Source organism: Pipistrellus kuhlii, unplaced genomic scaffold, assembly GCF_014108245.1.
Source record: "Pipistrellus kuhlii isolate mPipKuh1 unplaced genomic scaffold, mPipKuh1.p scaffold_m20_p_16, whole genome shotgun sequence".
In the NCBI taxonomy this organism is placed as follows: domain Eukaryota; kingdom Metazoa; phylum Chordata; class Mammalia; order Chiroptera; family Vespertilionidae; genus Pipistrellus; species Pipistrellus kuhlii.
Window position 1 is genome coordinate 3753248 of NW_023425471.1, and position 23461 is coordinate 3776708.

General features: G+C 43.4%; 1 protein-coding gene and 1 non-coding gene across 5 annotated transcripts in view; both read right to left on the reverse strand.

Moving 5' to 3' along the window:
- Positions 1 to 23461, reverse strand: part of CTPS2 (CTP synthase 2) — a 112115-nt gene that overhangs the window by 70240 nt on the left and 18414 nt on the right. For all 4 annotated transcript variants that reach the window (XM_036439702.2, XM_036439703.2, XM_045582292.1 and 1 more), the window contains exons 5-13: positions 21345 to 21461; positions 20894 to 20977; positions 19153 to 19233; positions 13982 to 14133; positions 11025 to 11157; positions 10583 to 10671; positions 8822 to 8916; positions 5128 to 5190; positions 4976 to 5019 (exon numbers count right to left, since the gene is read on the reverse strand). In XM_036439702.2, the coding sequence (XP_036295595.1) occupies positions 4976 to 5019; positions 5128 to 5190; positions 8822 to 8916; positions 10583 to 10671; positions 11025 to 11157; positions 13982 to 14133; positions 19153 to 19233; positions 20894 to 20977; positions 21345 to 21461 (858 nt within the window). The remainder of the gene's footprint in view (positions 1 to 4975; positions 5020 to 5127; positions 5191 to 8821; positions 8917 to 10582; positions 10672 to 11024; positions 11158 to 13981; positions 14134 to 19152; positions 19234 to 20893; positions 20978 to 21344; positions 21462 to 23461) is intronic.
- On the reverse strand, positions 11364 to 11467 carry LOC118720311. The gene has a single exon (XR_004988406.1). It is a non-coding gene; the product is annotated as a U6 spliceosomal RNA (small nuclear RNA).

The window sequence follows — 23461 nt, forward strand, 5'->3', positions numbered from 1 at the left end:
GAGAGTTTGTGGGAGGCACATCTCACATTGATTTTTTTTTTTTCTCTCTCTCTCTCCTATCTCCCTTCCTCCTCCCTTCCACTCTTTCTAAAAATCAATGGAGAAAATATCCTCACTCCTCAGGTGAGGATTAAAAAAAAGGAAACACATACCCATATGTGTGTGGGTACACCTATGTACCCACACACACAACCAGTTAAAGGACAGTCATCCAAGAGCGTTGTCAAAGCTGTGTAATAGTGGCACCTACTGGTAAGATAATTTTCTAACCCAAAGTATTCTCTTAAAAAAGTAAACCCATGTTGCCTATACAGTCATTTCAGCCATTAGTGAGGAAATATGTTTAAAGCCTCATAAGGAACTCTTGGAAGTTATGGTTCATTGTGGTCTAAAATGCAAGCTATAAAAGTTGTAAAGAGTATCTCAATATCCTTCCATGGAGTGATCTCCAGCATACAGTGTTAAGTGAAAGAAAAAAAAAAAGGTAGAAAAAAATGAAAAATTTTGCAGAGTATGCTACCACTTATCGAAGAAGGGGAAAAGATTACAAATAGACAAACAGGTTTACTTATGTTTTAAAAATGAAAAGATAGCCCCCCAAAATAAGAACTAATGGCTGTCATAAGGGAAGGGGGGGAATAGTTTGGAGGGAGGAGAATTATAAGTGGATGTCTCTAAATCAATGCTTCTCAATGGGGGGAAGGGGGAGAGATATTCTGCCTGTGCCCCAGGGGATGTTTGGTGTCACAATTTTTTAGTGTCACAATTAGGGGTTGGGAGATCTGTACTATTAACATTTAGTAAGAATAAGCCAAGGAGGCTCCTCAACATCCTCCATGCACAGGACAGTCTCCACTACAAAGAATTACCCAGTCCAAAATGTCAATAGTCCAAATTATCTATGCACACTGAGTGGCCAGATTATTATGTGTTCAGCGATCATAATAATCTGGCCACTCGTTGTATATATAAAAGCCTAAGCAACATTTATGCCGAAGCCGGTTTGGCTCAGTGGTAGAGCGTCGGTCTGCGGACTGAAGGGTCCCAGGTTCGATTCCAGTCAAGGGCATGTACCTTGGTTGCGGGCACATCCCCGGTAGGGGGTGTGCAGGAGGCAACTGGTCGATGTTTCTCTCTTATCGACGTTTCTATCTCTCTATCTCTCTCCCTTCCTCTCTGTAAAAATCAATAAAAAATATATTAAAAATAAATAAAATAAAAAGACTAAGCAACATTTAAGATGGAATGACTGGAACAACTGGTTGTTATGACGAGCACTGACCACCAGGGGGAAAACGCTCAATGCAGGAGCTGCCTCCAGCCCACAGGCCCTGATCACTGGATGGGGCCCACCAGCCAACCTCCTGGTCTCTCCCCAAGGCCAGCAGGCCCCCATTGGCAATCCAGGCCCCGGGCTGGGATGAGAAACCAGGGGTGAGTGGTGGCAGACGCAGCCCGGTTGGCCCTTCTCCCCCCACACCCTCCACCCCAATCAGGTGATCAGGGCCTGCTGGCCAACCTTCTGGTCCCTCCCCCGAGGCAGCAGGCCCTGATCACCCAATTGGGGCCAGGCCCCAGGCCGGGGACGGGGATCTGGGGATGAGTGGCAGTGACCAACCTCCTGTGGTGCCCAGGCAGGGGGCTGCGACCCCTCGCTGGCTACCTGGGGGTGGGGATAACAGGGATGGAGGTGCGGTGAGAATGCAGGATGTCTGCCGAGCTTGCTCTCACTTTCTCTGCTACCCTTCCCTGGGATACCAGGCTTGTGCACCAGGGAAGTCCCTGCACTCAGGTGCCTGTGAGGAGCCCGTCCCGCACCCACACAGCCTCTTCCAGGTGAGCCAGGCCACAGCGCCTGGAATCACAGGGGCCAATTGGGCCCCCATGGGTTTGCACAGGAGCCGGTCTGTGAGGCCAGCCAGGAGAAAGCGCGCTGCCCACCCGGCTTCCATGCAATGCTGCTAGGCAGCCCAGAGGCCCACACTGCACCCTGGCCCACAGCGTCTGGCTGCGCTCACCACATCTCCACGTGGGGACTCGGGTACTGTGATTCAGGCAGACAGGGCGCACCGAGGCCCAGCGGCCTAGGTGCTACCCAGGGTCGGAGGTCAGCTGGGACCTGCCCTTCCACGCCAGACACTAGCACTTCGATCACCAGCCAGGCCTAGGGACCACACCTGTGCATGAATTTCATGCACCAGGCCTCTAATATGTCTAATAAGAAACTTGTATCTAGAATAGGGGCGTCGAACTCAATCAGAGAAGGGGCCAAAATCTAAAATCCAGCCTAAATCGCTGGCCGAATGGTTTACTGAACAGTCATAAACTGTCATTGTGATGGAAACGCAGCGGAGTGCAGTGATGACAGCGCGGTGCGGGCCACATTGCAAGGCCTGGCAGGACGGATTTGGCCCGCGGGCCTTGTGTTTGACACATGTGATCTAGAACATGCAAAAAACACTTATAATTTAAGACAAATAACCCAATTTAAAAATGGGCAAGGAATCTGGATAGACATTTCTCCAAAGATGATATACAAGTGGTAAGTACATGAAAAGATGCTCAATATCTAAACCATCAAGGAAAAGCAAATCAAAGCTACAATGAGATACAACTTAATGCCCACTAGAATGGCTATAATAAAAAAGACAGGCAATGACAAGTGTTAAGGATGCAGAGAAATTGAAGCCCTCATACACTGCTGGTGGGAATGTAAAATGTCGCAGTCATTTTGAAAACAGTCTGGCAATTACGCGAAAGGTTAAACATATAGTCACTATATGATCCATAATTCCACTCCTAGGTGTATATACCCATGTAAAATGAAACTATAATATATGTTCATCCAACAACTTGTTCACAATGTTCATAGCAGTATAATAGTAAAAAAGTGGAAATAATCCAAGTGTCCATCAATGGACGAATTTATTAATAAAATGTAGTATGTCTATATAACGGAATATTATTCAGCAATAAAAAGAAACAAAGAACTGATAGATGCTATAACATAGGCAGATGCAGACATCATTATGCTAAGTAAAGCCATAAGGTATCTTACTTCATCCTTAGCTCAGAATGCCACATATATCTCATTTCCCTTCCCTGTCTCTGAATCTCTCGTACATGTCAGGATTCTTACTCTCTCATATATGTGGGGTTCCCATACATACATATGTAATTAAATTTCGTTATTTTTCTCGTTACTCTGTCTCATGCAACTTAATTATTAGACCAGCTGAACAAACTTAAAGTGTAGAGGAAAAGTTCATCCTGCCCCACAGCACAGAAACTGAGAAAAAAGGAGGCCAGGAAAGGCTTCGCAGGAGGAATAGTAAGTTGTGGGTCATCGGGTGCCAGAAACCAATCACTGTTTCACTAATAGATGTGGACAGGAGGCCGGGAAGGCTGGTCAACAACCTTAATTCTCTAACCACTCACCAGTTGAGGCATTGGGAGCTGAAGCAGCCTCCACCTCTGTTTGTCTTATGTATATTTCTGTTATTTCCTGCCTAAGGGCTATGGGTGTATTCTAGGGGTGTCGAACTCAATCAGAGAAGGGGCCAAAATCTAAAATCCAGCCTAAATCGCGGGCCGAATGGTTTACTGAACAGTCATAAACTGTCATTGTGATGGAAACGCAGCGGAGTGCAGTGATGACAGCGCGGTGCGGGCCACATTGCAAGGCCTGGCGGGACGGATTTGGCCCGCGGGCCTTGTGTTTGACACATGTGGACTGTATCCCATAGCCCCAATAAAAGGGATAGCAAGGCCAGAGCAGTGGGTAGTCCTCCCCCTAGAGGTGGGCTCCTGCCTGGCCCCCAGTATCGCCAAATTAATACATTTTCTACTCTCTTTTCATTTGTGTGCAGCCTTCTCCAGAACCCAAACCCTGAACCAGAATCCTGAACCACGCGGGACGTGAAAGGGGAATCCCACAATTGGGCATGGTTTTTTTTGTTTTGTTTTGTTTTTTTGTGTGTGTGTGTTTTTAAATGAAATTCTTCATTGGTTTCATTGAGATTCCAGGGGAAGGGAGATTGTGGGAGGGGAACATCTTGGGTATAGGGAATCTCAAGCTACATCAAAAAAATGGTTCAGATTGCCCAAACATAAATCCCAAGTGCGGAAAGGAGGGGATGTCATGGGTTGAATTAGCAAAGCAGCAGGTGACAGCGCATAATAGCCATCACTCCCAGCCAAGAGCCTTGAAGTGAATATTTTACAGGAAAGGGAATTAGTGGAAAATGAGGAGCAGCGGAAGAACAGCTGTCACTTTTGTTTTAGAAAGACAGATGACCACCAGTGTGGAAACTAGACAGACAGGGATGAGTCTAGGGACAGGCCAACCCATTTATTTATATTAGCTGTTATAAATTGTTGTCACAGTCAATTTAATCCTTTCCTAAACATTAAGCTTGAACTGCTGCAAAGATAAATCAGCCCAGGATGGTGTCTTTTTTCAACACATAGCTGGCAAAATGGACTCTTGAAAACAAAGCAGTTGTATGTAAAAATAAATAAATAAATAAATAAATAAAATCAGATAAAATTTTAAATGTCCTGAGAGCATAATAAAAAAATAATAGCAGTAATAATGTTATCACATATAATTGTTTTAATCCTCACCTGAGGATAGTTTTTCCATTGATTTTTTTTAATAAGAGTGGAGTGGAGGGAGGAGAGGGAGAGAGAGAGAAGCATTGATGTGAGACATCTATTGGTTGCCTCCTGTTTTCACCCCAACCAGGGCCAGGGTTCGAACATGCAACTCAGGTGCGTGTCCTTGACCAGGAATAGAACACGCGACCCTTCAGTCCTCTGGCCGATGCTCTAACCACTGAGAAACAGCCAGGGCTCACATAATTGTAAATGTCCTGATAGTGTAATGAAAAAAATAATAGCCCTTCCGAGTTTAGGCAAAAGCCAGAAACCAAATGACAATAATCCAACCCAGAGAGATAAACAAGCCACTTACCACAGGCACAGGGGCACTTGGCTCAAATTCTGTGGAATTGGCATCTGAAGATTAAGAAATGAATTCAAGAATTAACCGATATTGCTGAAAAAATATTTTAAGTGAAAAGAATCATTTTAAATGGAAAGTTAGTAGCTAAATCTTAGACTTACCTTTCAAGTTAAGGCAGTTCCTTGCAAACTCTATCACTGCTAGCTGCATCCCAAGGCAAACTCCTATTTTAAAGAGCACATAAAGCAAATGAACGTATTTTGTATTTCTTCCCATTTTCTATTCATTTGTTTGCTGTCTTCCTCTTCCATCTATTGATAGAATGCAGACCCCGAGAGAGGAATACTCTGGCTGTTGGGTTCACAGCCGTGCTCTGTGCACTCAGACGTCTATGGCAGAGGCAGGGAAGGGGGTTAGAGGACTTGAATTTGAGGAGGAAAGAATTCAAGGTCAGAAAACAGCAGGAAAGGCCAGGGCAAGTTCCAAAGGTCAAATCTACCTCCCTCCAAATTTATCTCTATATCAAGGTACATGTGTGGGCTACAGGGCTACCCCAGAGCACCCGAATCCTTCAGAGAATATCTAACAACACCCAATCAAGAGGGGGTCTCCACCACCCCCCTTCCCAGCTTCCCAGCCTTCATTATGAGGGCAGCTTCAGGCTGGCCAGTGGAACCAACAAGTGGGCAGGAGAACCCAGAACATTCCTATAACCTCACTGTAGGAAGAAGGCACCTACATTCCGGGCTTGAGTGTGGTTGAGAGAAGGGCAGGAAGACATAAAATGGAACTGAACAGAGAGCTCAATAAGAAGGAAGAGACCCCAGAAAACAACTCCGAGACCATCTGGATTCTTCTAACAGAGAGGAACAGACAGAAGTGCTCCAGCCATGAAGACAGAAGATAAACAGTTCAGAGATGGAAGACGCTGACAACGCCTCGCCATACCGGCAGACAGCAGCTGCGTGTCGCTGAAGGATGCCCAGGACCAAACCAGAGATGGTCGGACCTGCACACCACCATTTGTCCACCAACCAGATCTGAAATAGCATGGCTGACATGTACACATAAGGAACTGTTTGACATTGAAATTGGGACTCAAAAGAACTGTTGGCCCAGAAAGGAACTCACTATAGACTGATTCATTTGCCTCTCAGCATAACCATTATGGCTTGTCTCAGTTTCTGTTCTTACAAGGGTATTTCTTGGATCACATGATCTCACACATCTACAGGAAATAATGAACAGCATAGACTGATGAACAAAAACAGACCCAGAGAAAGAGAAGCAGCGATCAGACTCTCAAACCTCAGAGGGAAGGTAGGGGAGGGTGTGGGTAAGGGGAAGAGATCAACCAAAGGACTTGTGTGCATGCATATGGGCCTAGCCAGTGGCCACGGACAACAGGGGGGTGGGGGCATATGTGGGGAGGGGTTTGGGATGGGAATGGGAGGGGTTGAGGACAATTATGTGATACCATAATCAATAATAATAATAATAATAATAATAATGAAAATAAATAAATTAAATTAATTAAAAATAAAAATAAAATAAAAAAAGGAAGAGACCTGTGTAGTCCCAGGCCTGTTGCCCTTCTCTCATCTCCACATTCACTGCAGCCCACCAATCTCTCTCCACTAAACAAATGCCTAATGCTCTTAGAGACATAGCCAAGGAACACAAGAGATCTGAAGGAGAGAGCAACCAATATACTAAATCAGAACAAAGTTGGGAACCGTGCAAGTTCCACACGGCTAGGACATAAAGAGGCCCTGTGTTAAAGAGAAAGCTACAGAGTTTCCAACTGTTCTCTACCGTGATAATTATCTGAAGAACATGAACCACGTGTAGACAGAAACCAAACAAGCTTACTTCAAAAGAAATCAATGGCCCAGAAGAGCTTAGAAGGGTAAAACAAAACAAGGTATCAAGGCAACTACTCCTGGCTTCCCTTTTGAAAATGGGTCCCAGTGGAGAGCTTCTAAGAAGCTAATCAAAGAGCAGGCAATGGGGAAAATGAATAGGCTGCTGATAGGAAAAGGTACCCAAGCCTGTCCACTCGGTCTGCAAGCCCAATACATGCAAGCACAGCGTGAGACACAGCCTCTCTCCACTCCCTCTCCTGCCTGAATCCCCACATGCAGGGCTGCCTTTATCCCCGCAAGGATCCATTTCATCTGGTCTCACTGGCACAGAAGCCATGCTTTGCAATTTGCACAAAAGCATTAAAAAGACCCAGCTGTACCAAATGTTAACACAGCTGTTCCCGCAAAGTTGGATGGGCTTTCTGAACTATGTTTTCGAGGAGTCAATTTCAACTTCAACATTTTTCATTCTGGTAAGAAAGAACATTGTGGCGTTCTGTTGAATGGTTCTCCACTTTAAGTGGTGAAAAGATGGATCTGGATGAGAATCAAAGGTCAGGGCAGGTAGAGACAGCAATTTCTCCCAGTCTCTTGCTACCAGCCAGAGCAATGATAAATTCTCCAAACTCTCTAAAAGGCAGGACAGTGAAGATTTTAGGCTTTGAATGCTGTAGAGCCTCAAACCCTGACACTGTGCCACAAAAGGTGCCATAGACAATATATAATCAAACTCGTGGCCTGGTGCACAAATTCGTGCACATTGAAAGGAAATTAATTAGAAGAAATATTTTAATACCACTATTCGCCCTTTCTCTATAATAGAAGTGTCAACCAAATTCACGGTCAACAATGACAGAAACACACACGTGCGATTGGCACCAGCGAGAGCTTTATATGTACTGCACATGCATGAGTCAATTTAGCTTCTTATATATATATAGAATAAACTTGCTTAATTAGACCTGCTTTCTGATTTAACTAAACTTTTTCCAGCCCAGTAAAGCACCCCAACTTCTCTTTCAGGTCATTGTCAGCAACACAGCAGTAAATATCAACACGAAGCATAGTATTATTGTAGATCATGCATGGAGAACAAATATATTTTTAATTTTAGTAATAGTCAAACACTGCTGTAGTTAAATATATGTTCTGTGCAGTGGGAAAACCTGAAGTCATTTTCAAGGTCCACCGTTTCTTACTTCTTTTCAGTCAGATCAAGTTTCTAAGCTTTCTAAATCTCCATTTTCCAGCTAATGAAAAGAAAATAAGATTTGACTGAGTCTCCTATCTACCTACTTCTGTGAGGATCAAATGAGATGAGGCATGGGAAAATGCTTCACAGACATTTGGTTAAAGTGTAAAATGTTTGCACCTGGCTATAAAGCAAGTTGTGTTCCTGGGCTGAAGAAACTCCAGGGAGACTAGTTGTTAGAGAGGGGAAGCTGGGCATTGCTACATGATGTCATTACCCAGTGCCCACAGCGACTGTTTCCAGGCTGGGCTGGACTGTGGGCCGCATTTTGTGCCACGGGATTTTAGCAGAGTTGGCTGTGATTTGGTGGGCTATCTCTCCAGGGTGGTGGCAGGGCCTGTGCCCCACTTAGGGGAAGCTGAGTGTTTCTTTGTCGATGCCAGGTCCACGGTGCCATTTCTCTGTAAATGGCCAGTGCGAGTCACCGCAGCTCCTGTATTTAGTATCTGCCCCCTGGTGGTCAGTACGCATCATAGTGACCGGTCAGACAGTCAGAAGGGACACTTAGCATATCAGCCTTTTATATATAGATTAGTGTGGCTATGTGCTAATAAAACTTTATTTACAAAACAGGCCTTGAAGATACAGTTTGCTGACCCCTGCAGCAGACTAGTTGGTGCCTGAATACTCAAACATGAGTTCACACCTTTCACATTAAAAAACCCTATTAAGTGTTACCCCCACTAGGTGTCAAAAATCAATTCAAGTCATAGTTAGGATCATAAACATGAATCTTACCAAGAAAAGGAATCTTCTTTGCCCTTGCCCAAGAAATCGCCTGGAGTTTGCCCAATGTTCCTCTGATCCCAAAGCCTCCTGGCACCAGAACACCACTGCAATCAACACACAAGATGGGAGTGAATTTGACATTCTTTTTATTTTTTAAATTCTTATTTTCAGCCTTTCCTGCTTACTCATCCCAATCCAACAATAGAGCATACACTGAGGTCTGTATTCAGAATTGATTACATGATCTGACATCCTGAACTTTCTTCTTGAAATCTTCCCAATGTATAAAGAAGTTGCAACAATTTCTCACAACTGACCCCAATATATATTTGTCTGATAGGTCCTTGTAGCATAAGCATAGTGACTGAGAACTCAGTTCAATTTAAAATGTCACTGGTTTAGCCCAGCGGGCATGGCTCGGTGGTTGAGCATCAATCTATTATTCAGAAGATCACAGTTCGATTCCAAGTCAGCGCACATGCCCAGCTTGCGGGCTCGTTCCCCAGTATGGGGTGTGCAAGAGGCAGCCGATCAATGATTCTTTCTCATAGTTGATGTTTCTCTCTTTCTCTCCCCCTCTCCCTTCTTCTCTCCAAAATCAATAAAAATATATTTTAAAATAAATAAGAAGCCACTGGTTTATCTGAATAAAAATAGGTTAGGATTTTTTTTTAAAACACTTTATAAAAATGTTAAGATCTTACATAATCAGAAGGAGTTAATCTGGTAAAATCAGCCTAAGATTCCAATTGCTAATTAAGTAGGGCACATAAAATTTTCTGTTAGAAGACACTTTAGATACCTTCTAGACAAACCCAAGACTTCAAGAAAAAATCCAGGAAGGTCGTGCTACCCTCACAATATAATGCTACCCCCAAGAGTTCTGTCAATTACTTTTATAATAAAAATGCAAATAAAATGATGCAGAAAAGAAAATATAACCAAGAGAGAAGGGTTGTCAAGCTTGCACTTGAACTTTGTGTGCAATCCATCTCTGCATCTTTCATACAATCAGCACGCTCTCTCTAATACAGGATGCCAGTTCTCCCCGAACAAAACCACTTCCATTGCAAGTGCCACTAACATTAACACAGCACATTGAAACATAAATGCGACAGTCAGAGAAGATAACTATCACATGATCTCACTCATATGTGGGATATAATGATCAACATACTCTGATGAACAAGAACAGTTTGGCTCAGTGGATAGAGTGTCTGCCTGCAAACTCAAGAGTCCCAGGTTCGATTCCGGTCAAGGGCATGTACTTTGGTTGCGGGCACATCCCTAGTAGGGGGTGTGCAGGAGGCAGCTGATGGATGTTTCTCTCTCCTTGATGTTTCTAACTCTCTATCTCTCTCTCTTCCTCTCTGTAAAAAAATCAATAAAATATATTTTACCCAAAAAAAAGAATAGATTTAGAAACAAATGATGAGGTGTGGGGGCGGGGGGGAGTGGCTAGAGAGCAAGGACTTGTATGCATGCATATTAACATAACCAATGGACACAGACACTGGGATGGTGGGAGCTTGGCCGGGGTGGGAATGGCTGGGGGGTGGTCAGTTGGGGAAAAAGGAGACATATGTAAAACTTCAGACAATAAAAAAAAAAGTAAATGCGATGTGAATGTCTCACAACCACCCATAATGACCACAAATACACCAGGCTACCTTTCAAAATGCAAAACTTAATAACTGGGTCAGTCCAATCCTTCCAGAAAAAAGCACCGTGTCATTCTCCCAACTAGGGTGAAGGGTCCCCAGGACTCACTCGGCTTTGCATAGCTTCTGCCATGCCTCGTGGAATTTCACAGGGTCCTCGGTTTCGGTGGTGTGCTCCAGATCAATGGAGTCTATGTACTACAAACATCCAACAGATTAAAGGAACATTTCAGAAAAATACATACTCAGAAACACAAGAACGATCTAACACTACGACAACATTATTCAACAACTACTTGTTATGCAAACACTGGACTGGACACTTTGGGTAGAAAAGCATGATCCACTATCAGTGGAAAGGCCTGCTTACAAGGCTGGCCCTTGGCTGGCATCTGGAAACTTGGACTTGAGGATCCTTCAACACAATCTACCTCTGTGATGAGATCAGTGTGTTCGGGGTGATTTGGCCATACGCACAACCTACCTCTCTGAAGCGCAAGCTGTATCAGAGGGAATGATTGAAATACCCGGATGACTGGGCCGGGACTCACCATCAGATTCAACTTGTGGTTGATGGCCAAGGCGGAATGTTCCAGAGCTTTAAACACAGAGGCATAGCAGTCCCGCAGCTTGGTGTATTTGCCGACCAGAGCGATGGAGCACGTTTTCTGCAGCCTTTCGTACCTGGGAGAGAGGACAAGCTGAAGGTCATATGCATGTATCTTATCTCCATCCCCCTTTGCAAATGCAGACCTTTACTTCTCCCGTTTATGTTTTTTTGCCACAGAGCATCCTGATTTATGCCGAGAGTTAGTTTCTGAATTGCAGTAGCTATTGTCTTCTTCTATCTTCTGTAATGTGTTTGCCTCCTCTAACCTTTATGTGATATTTAAAAAATGGAATGCTTCACAAATTTGCATGTCATCCTTGCACAGGGGCCACGCTAATAGTCACTGTATCACTCCCTTTTTTTTTTTTTTTTTTTTAGTATGAATACCGCCAAAGAGAGCACTCAAGGCGCTTTTCAAAACCTGAGAAGCAGCCAAAACCGCTTCAAGAGCGTCGGCCTGGGGACTAAAGGGTCCCAGGTTCGATTCTGGTCAAGGGCATGTACCCTGATTTCGGGCACATCCCCAGTAGGGGTCGTGCAAAAGGCAGCTGATTGATGTTTTTCTCTCATAGATGTTTCTAACTATCCCTCTCTCTTCCTCTCTGTAAAAAAAACAATAAAATATTAAAAAAAAAAAAGAAAAAAAAAACTAAAAAAAAAACTAAGAAGTAGACAGGCCTTGAACTTGATGTACTTGATTCAAAGCTCCACCCCCATCCCCAAAGAACTCAAACCTGCAGGCAGACACATTTCAAAATCCTAAGAAATTTCCACTATTGCTTCACACAAGCAAGCACAGATAGAAATCAGAGAAAAAGTTAAAAGCATTAAAAATATAAAAAGGCTGTCCCCATCTTATAAACATGAGCTGTCCTTGAATTCATTTACAAGGAGACATTGTACTAAAAAATGCATTCTGTGTCAACAAGAAACATTCCAGTATCAACTTTGTAAGGTGACATTATATAAGAAAACACATTCAAAGCGTCTACATTAAAAATGGCTACACCTGTATAATTTTATTAACCAATGTCACCCCAATAAATTCGATAAAAACTTTTTTTAAAGTGCTACATTCCCCGCTGGCCCACAAAAGCCAGGTTATTCATGGCATGCCTGAAAAAAAATGGTGCTAAGAGAACTATTTAAAATGTTACAAGGCGTTTCGATCAATTTTATGAGGAAATTCCATTCTACAGAAGATGCTTAATCACATTTTGCCATTAGAGACACAATCTTTACTGTTGCTTTTGTCAGGAAATCTGTCCGGAGAACATGAGAAATGTCTGGTCTGACATGAAGTAGGTGGAAATGTCATCTTGGGGCTGAAGATATTTTAGGGCTGGGAAGCACACCCTCTAACAAAAATGTTATGTGATGAGGAATATTCCTCATGCAGATTAACATCTTCAAGGAGTACAAGAGCAACATGATGGGGAAAAAGGCTAGGAGGAGAAAAATACACAGGAAGCAAAGAAGTCAAAACTGACAGGAAAGGTGACTTTCTAGGAAGGCGATTTAGATGTAATTGACATGTATCATATCAGCTTTCCAGGTACAACATAACTCAATATATGTAGATATTGCTACATGAGAACCACAATAAATCTAGTTAGCATCCATCACCACATATCATCAGAAATATTTTTTTCTTGTGATGAGAACTTTGTTTTTATTTTGGAGAGAGGAAGAGAGAAGAGAGAGAAATATATCTGAGGGAAACTGATAGGTTGCCTCCTACACATGCCCTGACCGGAGATCAAACCCCAAACCTCACCCTAGCCAGTTTGGTTCAGTGGATAGAGCATTAGCCCTCGGATTGAAGGGTTCTGGGGTTCAATTCCGATCAAGGGCACGTATCTCGGTTGCAGACTCAATCCCTGGGTCGGGTTGGGGGGGGGGTGTGGGAGCCAACCAATCCATGTGTCTCTTTCATATTGCTGTTTCTGTCTGTGTGTCTCTCCCCCTCCCTTCCACTCTCGGAAAAAAAAAAAAAATCAACGAAAAATATCCTAGGGTGATGATTAATAACAACAAAAAATAATGATGCTGATAGTTAATAAATGTGAAGTGGAACAATAACAAATAACCAAAACTTCCCATTTAAAAGGATTTTTCTTGCCCTAGCTGGTTTGGCTCAGTGGATAAAGTGTTGGCCTGCAGACTGAAAGGTCCCAGGTTTGTTTTTTTGGTTTTTTTTAAATATATCTTATTGATTTTTGTACAGAGAGGAAGGGAGAGAGATAGAGAGTTAGAAACATCAATGAGAGAGAGTCATCGATCAGCTGCCTCTTGCACACCCCCTACTGGGGATATGCCCGCAACCAAGGTACATGCCCTTGACCGGAATCGAACCCGGGGCCCTTCAGTCCCCAAGCCGACGCTCTATCCATTGAGCCAAACCAGTCTCGGCTGGTCCCAGGTTTGATTCCAGTCAAGGGCACATGCCCGGGTTGCAGGCTTGATCCCCAGTCCAGGAGGCAGCCAATCAATGGTTCTCTCTCATCATTGATGTTTCTATCTCTCTCTCTCTCCCTTCCTCTCTGAAGTCAATAAAAATATATTTAAAAGCAAAAAAAGGATTTTCTTTAAGAAATTAATCAAATCTTAAAAACAAGCAAAGCAAAACAAGAAACAGAAAGTTTAAAACTATTTACAATATCCAGAAACTAAGAAATAAACTAATAAATAAATTAAAATGTTCAAAGGTCCCAGAAATCTTCAAAGAATACAGTAAAACATCCTAACAATGTGCTAGAGCTTTAAACACATCCATACAAAACATACACATACATACAAAAAGCCAAATGCAACATAGGTACCTTTTAAGGTACATGCCAGTCCTACTCCCAAACCCAAGAATTATTGAAGATTACATTAGTAATTCCTTTTACATACCTGTCAGCCATATTTTTCCACTTGAAAAGCAAATTATTTGCAGAGTCACCAATGGGCAAATTCAATCTCTCTTTAAAATATTTAACGATGCCTTGTTCCTCCAAAAGCACGGGCACTCGGTATGTGGAAGAAACATCATGGATACATATGACCTGGTGGGTGACAAAACACCGTATGTAAGTGGAATGACTCAAATATGCCACAGAATGAGTTCAAGAGTAAGCCAGAACTCAAGAGTCTGGCAGCTCATTTATACTCATGGAAGAAAACCAAGAGCAGATGTGTGCTGAGCATTGACTCTTTGCCCAGGTGTCCAGAAGTGGGTTTTGATATGTAAATCCAGTCAAGCACCAGGAATGCAAGAATGCAAATAATCTCCCTTGTCTTGACTTTTGGTGAAAACTTCCTGGTATTTTGGGGAATAAAATAAACACGCTTCAAGGCTCTGGGTCACTGTCTCTCCATCAGAAGAGGGTAGTGGTCCCACCTGGCCCCAGCTTTTTCCTTCTATTTCTGTGTCTATCTTTTTCTTTCGTTTTCTAAATCCCCAGCGGCCCCTACTCAGGAACCAGACTGCTCTCTAGCCCAGCTGGAGGTGGAAAGGAGAGAGATATTTACACCAGCCACCTAAACCAGAGGCAGAATGCAGGCAAGGTTCGTTTGATCAAATTACAGAATGCTTTGAAGTCATTATTCTACCCCTAGAACCATGGATACTGTGGAAGAATAAAAAATATATAAATAGCAGAAACCGGTTTGGCTCAATGGATAGAGTAGGTCTGAGGACTGAAAGGTCCCAGGTTCAATTCCCGTCAAGGGCATATACATTGGTTGTGGGCACATCCCCGGTCGGGGGTGTGCAGGAGGCAGCTGGTCGATGTTCCTCTCTCATCAATGTTTCTAGCTCTCTGTCCCTCTCCCTTCCTCTCTGTAAAAATCAATAAAATACATTAAAAATTATACACACACACACACACACACACACACAGTATATGGTCTTTGTTCTCATTTCCTGAAAGAACTTCAAAAACCTTTGGAATTTTCTGAGTGACAGTGGTATCTTTGTTATGCTAATGATGTGACGCGGGGTGGTCCCTAGAAGGCTTGAGGATGGAAGTTAGACACCAGAAAAACAAACCAAGTCATTAGAAGGCTGGAACTTTCAGCCACTGAACTCCAGAGAGGGGATGTCAGGGGGAAAAAGGAGGGTGTCTAGAGAATGAATTCAATCATGTGACCAGTAATGAACTCCCAATATCAAGACGACTGGGGAGCATCCTGGTTGGTGAATACGCAGCTGCGCGGGAGGGTGGCTCACTTTCCTGATTCTGTGAGTCACTCTAGCCTAGGGGTGTCAAACTCAATCAGAGAAGGGGCCAAAATCTAAAATCCAGCCTAAATCGCGGGCCGAATGGTTTACTGAACAGTCATAAACTGTCATTGTGATGGAAACGCAGCGGAGTGCAGTGATGACAGCGCGGTGCGGGCCACATTGCAAGGCCTGGCGGGACGGATTTGGCCCACGGGCCTTGTGTTTGACACATGTGCTCTAGAGAATTCTCTAACCTGAAAGGGCTGTAGTCAGCCAGGCAGAATTGTGGGAGGCTTGGGGACACCGGAAACTTATGGCTGGTGTCTGAAGCAAGGGCAGTCTTAGAAAGGACCAAGCCCATAAACCTATGGAGTCTGACTCTCACTGGGGTACTTAGTGTCAGGGTTGAATTGCAGGACCCCGAGCTGATGTCAGAGAATGGTGTTGGAACATGGATGCTTCTTTATATGTCAAGACCCACGGCCCAAGGCACCATGTTCTAAGTCTGGGTTAAAGCAGTAGCAATAAATACATACACCTTAGCTCCTAAATGGGGGTATGTGATTTGTTGGATGGTTCATTCGTTGCTGCTGGCGCTGCTATAGTTGCTTTTGTCCGCTCCCTTCTTGTGGGTAAATTTACAAAGCCACATCGAACACAGTCACATTAATTACCCCTGTTAGGAGAGAACGGCTCCTTTGCCAGGTGGTGTGGCTGTTTTTCACATTTACCCTAACAAGCTCTCACCGCCCTCTCAAGTACATCCAAGAAGCTACTGGCAGGCACTTAAGGATCTGCCACATCCTAAATAAATGCTAAGAAATGTTCTGCCAACGGTATGTGTGCAGTCTTCCTAAACCCGTCACTCTCCAACCAGGGATTCCTAAGCTGTTTGAACATCATCAACCTGACACTTAAGACTAGTGTGCCTCATTCGTGCATTTACCAACACAACTGGAAGTGCCGAGATGTCACTGATCTGAGCCTTTGTCACAATTACTGTGTAAAACCAAATCTCTGGCCCTAGATCATTGGCTCAGTGGGTAAAGCATCGGCCTGCGGACTGAAAGGTCCCGGGTTCGATTCCGGTCAAGGGCACATGCCCGGGTTGTGAGCTCAATCCCAATAGGGGGTGTGCAGGAAACAAGCAAGATCAATGATTCTCTCTCATCATTGATGTTTCTATCTCTCTCTCCCTCTCCCTTCCTCTCTGAAATCAATCAAAATAAAACAAACAAACAAACAAAAGCCAACCTAAATCTCTGGACAACCACAACTGCTCATCCTCCTTGCCAGAGAGATATTTTTTCAGATGTCATACATAGTAATGGGCCGCATCCACAGAGAAACCTCCAATTCTCCATCGGGTCCTCAGCAACCCCAATGAGGAGAGTTTTAAATGCAAATTCACCAGCGACTATGAAATGGGAGCATTGACTCATATCGCGAGAACGATGTGCTGAAAACAGCTCATAAACTGGCCTGTGCACTGATGGGACAGAGCATTCTTCCGAATCTCCAGTTACAGAAAACAGACTATATGGTCGAAAGTTTGGTCTAAATCTGTTCTCAGAGCTGAGCACAAAAAAGAGGCTCTAAATCTAACAAGCTGTGACCGAAAGTAACCTCACAGGGTGATCTGATCACAACTTCCTAACATTCCAGGCCCATTAATTTCCCTATTGAAAGGTTTATCTGTGCCTTAAGCAAGCCCTGACCGTTGTTCCGGGTTAACACACCTTGGAAATGCCAGAATAATCCTTTTTTGGACTCGTCAGAGGTATAACCACCCTCAAGGGAGCACGTAAAGACCACATTAACTGTCCTATAGTCCAATCCCCACCTAGCTTTCTCCCACCCCCATGTAATCCTCCTTCCATTCCCTCCTTAAGCCCAGCCGACATGGCTCAATGGTTGAGTATCAACCTATGAACCAGTAGGTCACGGTCCAGTTCAATTCCCAGTCAGGACACATGCCCGGGTTGTGGGCTTGATCCCCAGCGTGGGGCATGCAGGAGGCAGCCGATCCACGATTCTTTCTCATCAATGATGTTTCTCTCTCTCTCTCCCCCTCCTTTTCTCTACCTGAAATTAATAAAAACATATTGAAAACAAACAAACAACAAAAAACCTGTCCTCCAGAGTATTTGAGATCTTGCTTCCTGGCACTTGTCAATTTGGCTCAAAAAAAACAACAACTCACACTTAGATGTCCTTACATTCTCCTTCTGTTTAGGAAACCAGGTTATATGTGTTTAACACACACACACAAAATACTACTGACCAATAGGAAAATACAAAAAACAAGCTGAACAAAATCAAAATGGCTTGACGACATTAAAAACACAGGGGGCCCACCAAACCTGCCAGCACATTTTCAGAGCAGTACCAACTTATGCACGGACCCTAAGTAAGCATTGAACAGTGGGTTCTTCATCAAACTGCCCCCTGAGATACAGAAATCTGATTAGGTGGCTTTCAGGCTGCAGAGAACTCAGAGCTTATCTGAAGCAAACAAAAGGTTTCTGCTAAACCTCTCTCTTCCTGAGCACTGAGTATTATCACTTTTTCAATTATAGCCCACTCTGGTCCCTTGTGCCTGAGCCTTACTGCAAACAAGAGACAGATAAGAAAATGAAAGAAAAAAAAAGCTAACTCTCAGATCCCAAGGTGGGAAGTCTGGCAGGACAAAGGACCTAAACCCAAATCCTGGTACAGCTTCCATAGCAATGAACTGAACTGAGGCCGCTGATATAATCAGAAGTGATAGGATGAGTGTCAACATGTGTGCTTTGCAGTGAGTTAAGTTGTAGCAGATACAAGAAGAAATCGAGTGAAAGCAGTGAGTGTCCTAGACCAATGGTCGGCAAACTGTGGCTCGCGAGCCACTTGCAGCTCTATGGCCCCTTGAGTGTGGCTCTTCCACAAAATACCATGTGTGGGCGCACACCTAAAGTGCCATTGGAACTTCGTGGCCCATGTGCAGAAGTCGGTTTCAGGCTCTCAAAAGAAATTTCAATCATTCTACTGCTGATATTTGGCTCTGCTGACCAAAGAGTTTGCCAACCACTGTCCTAGAAAGACAAGGGAAAGAGATGATAACAGCCGTAACCGGTTTGGCTCAGTGGATAGAGCGTCAACCTGCAGACTCAAGGGTCCCAGGTTCGATTCCGGTCAAGGGCATGTACCTTGGTTGCAGGCACATCCCCAGTAGGGGGTGCGCAGGAGACAGTTGATGGATGTTTCTCTCTCATCAATGTTTCTAACTCTCTATTCCTCTCCCTTCCTCTCTGTAAAAAAAATCAATAAAATATATTTTTAAAAAGAGATATAAGTAGGCGTGGTTCTCTCTCTAGAGATTTGACTTCGAGTTAAAAAGCCCAGCTGAGCCGGGACCGGTTTGGCTCAATGGATAGAGCGTCGGCTTGGGGACTGACGGGTCCCGGGTTCGATTCCGGTCAAGGGCATGTACCTTGGTTGCGGGCATGTCCCCAGTGGGGGGTGTGCAGGAGGCAGCTGATCGATGGCTCTCTCTCATCGATGTTTCTAGTTCTCTCTCTCTCTCCCTTCCTCTCTGTACAAAATCAATAAAATATATTTATAAATAAATAAATAAATAAATAATAAAAAGCCCAGCTGATTTTGTACCTACAACTTGAGGAGCAATTATGCAAAGAAACATGCACGCTATCTAAGGAATCACGAGTCTCAAGATTGTTCACTTAAAGGCCAGGGAGCCGTGGCTGGATATGAGTTTTCATAAATGCTGTGAAAAGTAATATGATGATTTAAGAGGCATAAAACGTTGGCATCAGCAGAAGTACCTGCGAGGCAATAAAATCTAAAGAACAGCACTAACCTGTTCAGGGTTCACATGACAAAACATGGAAATCTTTTCCTTCACAGCCATTTCGATGGGCTTGGAGCTCCGGCAGACGATCTGTCAAAGTCAGTTATGCACAGGTCAGCAAGCAGGAACTGGCTAGCCACCCCGCCATTCGTTTTCAGAAGGACACAGATAAACTGCTTTCTGCTACAACAGACTTGCCTAGGTCTGTACATGTTCATTTTGGGCATTCCACTGGCCTTTTAGAAACTCGCCTGAGCACTAATATAAGTAACTATAGTCCAACCCAACACAACTCTACCAGTGAGAACTCAAAATGTGAATGTGTCTCTCATAAGGAGAACCAAGGCTCACCAAGGTTACTCCTTTAAAAATACAGCTCGGCCAGTGTGGCTCAGTGGTTGAGCATCAACCTATGAACCAGGAGGCCACAGTTCAATTCCCGGTCAGGGCACATGCCCGGGTTGTGGGCTCAGTTCCCAGTGTGGGGTGTGCAGGAAGCAGCTGATCAATGATTCCCTCTCATCATTGATGTTTCTCTCTCTCTCTCTCTCTCTCTCTCTCTCTCTCTCTCTCTCTCTTTCTCCTTTCCTCTCTAAAACCAATAAAAATATATATTTTAAAAAACATAAAAAATACAAGAACAGCCAAAACCGGTTTGGCTCAGTGGATAGAGCGTCAGCCTGCGGACTGGAAGGTCCCAGGTTCGATTCCGGTCAAGGGCATGTACCTTGGTTGCAGGCACATCCCAGTAAGGGGTGTGCAAGAGGCAGCTGACGGATGTCTCTTTCTCATCGATGTTTCTAACTCTCTATCCCTCTTCCTTCCTCTCGGTAAAAAATAATCAATAAAATATTTTTTTTTAAATACAAGAACAGAGCTAGCCCAGGGTTGGCAAACTTTTCCTCTAAAGGGTCAGCTGGTAAATAGTTTAGGTTTTGCAGGCCATGCAGTCACTGTCCTGACTATTCAGTTGTGCTAATGTGGTGCAAAGGCAGATATAGACAAATGTAAATAATGGATGGTATCGTGTTCCAATAAAACTTTATTTACAATTTTAAAAGTCTTAAAATTTTCTTTCCATGCCCTAACCGGTTTGGCTCAGTGGATAGAGCGTTGGCCTGTGGACTGAAAGGTCCCAGGTTCAATTCCGGTCAAGGGCATGTACCTTGGTTGCGGGCATATCCCCAACAGGAGGTGTGCAGGAGGCAGCTGATCGATGTTTCTCTCTCATCGATGTTTCTAACTCTATCCCTCTCTCTTCCTCTCTATAAAAAAAAAAAAAAAAATCAATAAAATATATATATATATATATTTTTTTTTTTTTTAATTTCTTTCCAGGAAACAGGCCTACAGGTCCTTACTTGCTGACCCCTGATCTAGACTACTGGTAATAACTGGATTACCTACTATAAATAAGAGCAGTGATAGCCCATCCTAGTAGGGTCACGGGAAAACCTCCAAGGTCCTACACCTCACTCTCAAGGACGCAGGGACCATACAAAATGGCAGGACATTGCACTTGACCAGGTGTCATGTGGCCAATCAGAGGAGGGCCTGAGAAGAACCGATGGCCAATCCAGAAATGTGTGCAGTGACCCTAGGGATGAGGAAATACCCTTCGCTGGACCCCAGATACAAAAAGGCCAATGTCATAGGAAGCACTTGGGAGCTAGAAAGGACTTGGATGATGTTATAGATTAAGAAATGGAGGTGCTATTGCCAAGAAATTTCCCTACTCTCTGTAACTCACCAGATCAGGAGATAGGCCCAAGCCCCTCAGCGCACGAACACTGTTTTGTGTGGGTTTGGTTTTTTGTTCTCCGGTAGCACTGGGCTGAAAAGAAACGGGTCACTGTTAGTACGTTGGGCATTTCGCTCTCCTGCATAGCGTATGGATCCCCAACTAAAATACAGAATAAGCCAAAACCGGTTTGGCTCAGTGGATAGAGCGTCACCCTGCAGACTGAAAGGTCCCAGGTTCGATTCCAATCAAGGGCATGTACCTTGGTTGCGGGCACATCCCCAGTAGGGGTTGTGCAGGAGGCAGCTGATTGATGTTTCTAACTCTCTATTCCCCTCCCTTCCTCTCTGTAAAAATCAATAAAATATATATTTTTTTAAATAAAATAAAATACGGAATAAACAGAATGTCATACGAAGACGTAGAGAAGTTGCTCTCTATACTTATCTGGAAAGCTCACCTGTGGGACAAGGCTAACATGGATGTTGCAGAAATTCTCTCTTTTGGCTTTAAACTGAAATTGTCTGAATGCTTCCACAAACGGCATTCCTTCAATGTCTCCGATGGTGCCACCCAACTGGAAATGGAAAAAAAGACACAAGTGATCTTCCACGTTACACAGACTAATAGAAAACGTCTTAATAAGCTAAGCAGAAATCTAGGGTGACACAAGAACAGACGTTTGTAAATACAGTGGAACCTCATTTCTCAAACTTCGTTCCAGATGGCTGTTTGAAAACCGAATTGTTTTTTCCAATTAGAAATAATGTAAATTGGTCCAGCCACTGTGGTTCAGTAGTTGAGCATCGACCTATGAGCCAGGTCACGGTTCAATTCCTGGTCAGGGCACATGCCCGGGTTGTGGGCTCGATTCTCAGTGTGGGGCATGCAGGAAGCAGCCAATCCATGATTCTCTCTCATTATTGATGTTTCTCTCTCTCTCTCCCTCTCCCTTCCTCTCTGAAGTCAAAAAAAATATTTGTTTAAATAAAATAAAGGGAGATGAAGCAAAAGGAAGAGAAAATGGAGACTGGAAAATAAGAAGGGATATGCAGGTGGGCAAAGGGGGAAATGAGGACATCTATAATAGTGTCAACAATAAAGTTTAAAAAAAAAATAGGTGCTGTAGTCTGGAATTGCAGAGAGAGGAGTGTGTCGGTGCTAAGGATTAACAATGGACACCCAAAGGACGTCCAATTCCTAAAGCAGCAGCCAATGAATGTCACGCAGAAAAATGAAATAAAATCCAGGGATCCGATCAGATGCAGATACAGAATAACATACAAGAAGAGAACTAAAAGATTGGTGGTTTTTTATGCTCAATGAAACAGAATTCAGAATATCTTTGTTTGCATTTGGATTAGCTGTCAATGTTGTATAACTTTTGATTAATACACTTATCTTTATAAATACAAGTATAGACACATGATTTCATTTTAAAAGCCATATTGTATGTAGGTATCTATTAACAGTGTATATAAAGATTATTTTTTGTTCCAAAAAAAAAAAAGAATAGATGGAGTGTAACAGAGTCAGGTAAACAGCTTCAAGAAAGGGGTAAGAAAGCAAGGGTGAGGAGGGCTTTCAGGATGGTCTAATCCGTGTTTATAAGATATCTCTCTGCCTGAAGATATGGATAACATTAAGTAAACGAGTCATGCTATCATTGATTCACTTGGATTATACAGACCAGTCAATTACCACACACACACTCCAAAAAAGGGGGGGATCATTATAAAGCTGTTAACCTTTCATGTCATCAAGACTGGAAATGTTGCTGAAACCGGTTTGGCTCAGTGGACAGAGAGTCGGCCTGTGGACTGAAAGGTCCCGGGTTCGATTCTGGTGAAGGGCATGTACCTTGGTTGCGGGCACAACCCTAGTAGGGGGTGTGCAGGAGGCAGCTGATCCATGTTTCTCTCTCATCGATGTTTCTAACTCTCTCTCCGTCTCTCTTCCTCTCTGTAAAAAAATCAATATATATATATAAAAGACTGGAAATATTAAAATAAAATGGAGGGCTTTAAGAAAAGAGAAGGCAATTCATTAGCAGACAGAAAGTTCCAGAATATAGAGCCACCTGGCTCTTCCTGGTGTGAAATAGTGAGCATTCTCTGTGTCACTCTAACTCTCTGTGTGTCTCATTCTGTCTCTCTCTCCATGAAGGAACACACACACACACACACACACACACAGACACACACAACTGCATGCATCTGAACAGTCTGCTTATAATGGTAGTATGGTTAGAATTAAACATGCTGGTTTTCTAAAACAAGCAGTACAAAAAGCCCTGAGAATATTCCTGTTAATATAATCCTTTGATAAATGTTAACTTAATATATAATGTGCTTTCAATAGTTACTTAAGCATTTTACTTTAGACTGGGATCAAAGTCATCTTAACCCCTTCATCCTCACCATATTTAAATACTAAAAGACTCACATGGATTTTAAAATTAATTCTCTAGCATTTGAGCACCTACTACATAGTCAACACTATAAATGAGGTGCTGGAAGACTTTAAGACATGTTCCTAAGGAGCTCAGAAGTTAGGAAGGGGAAATACGACAGAACT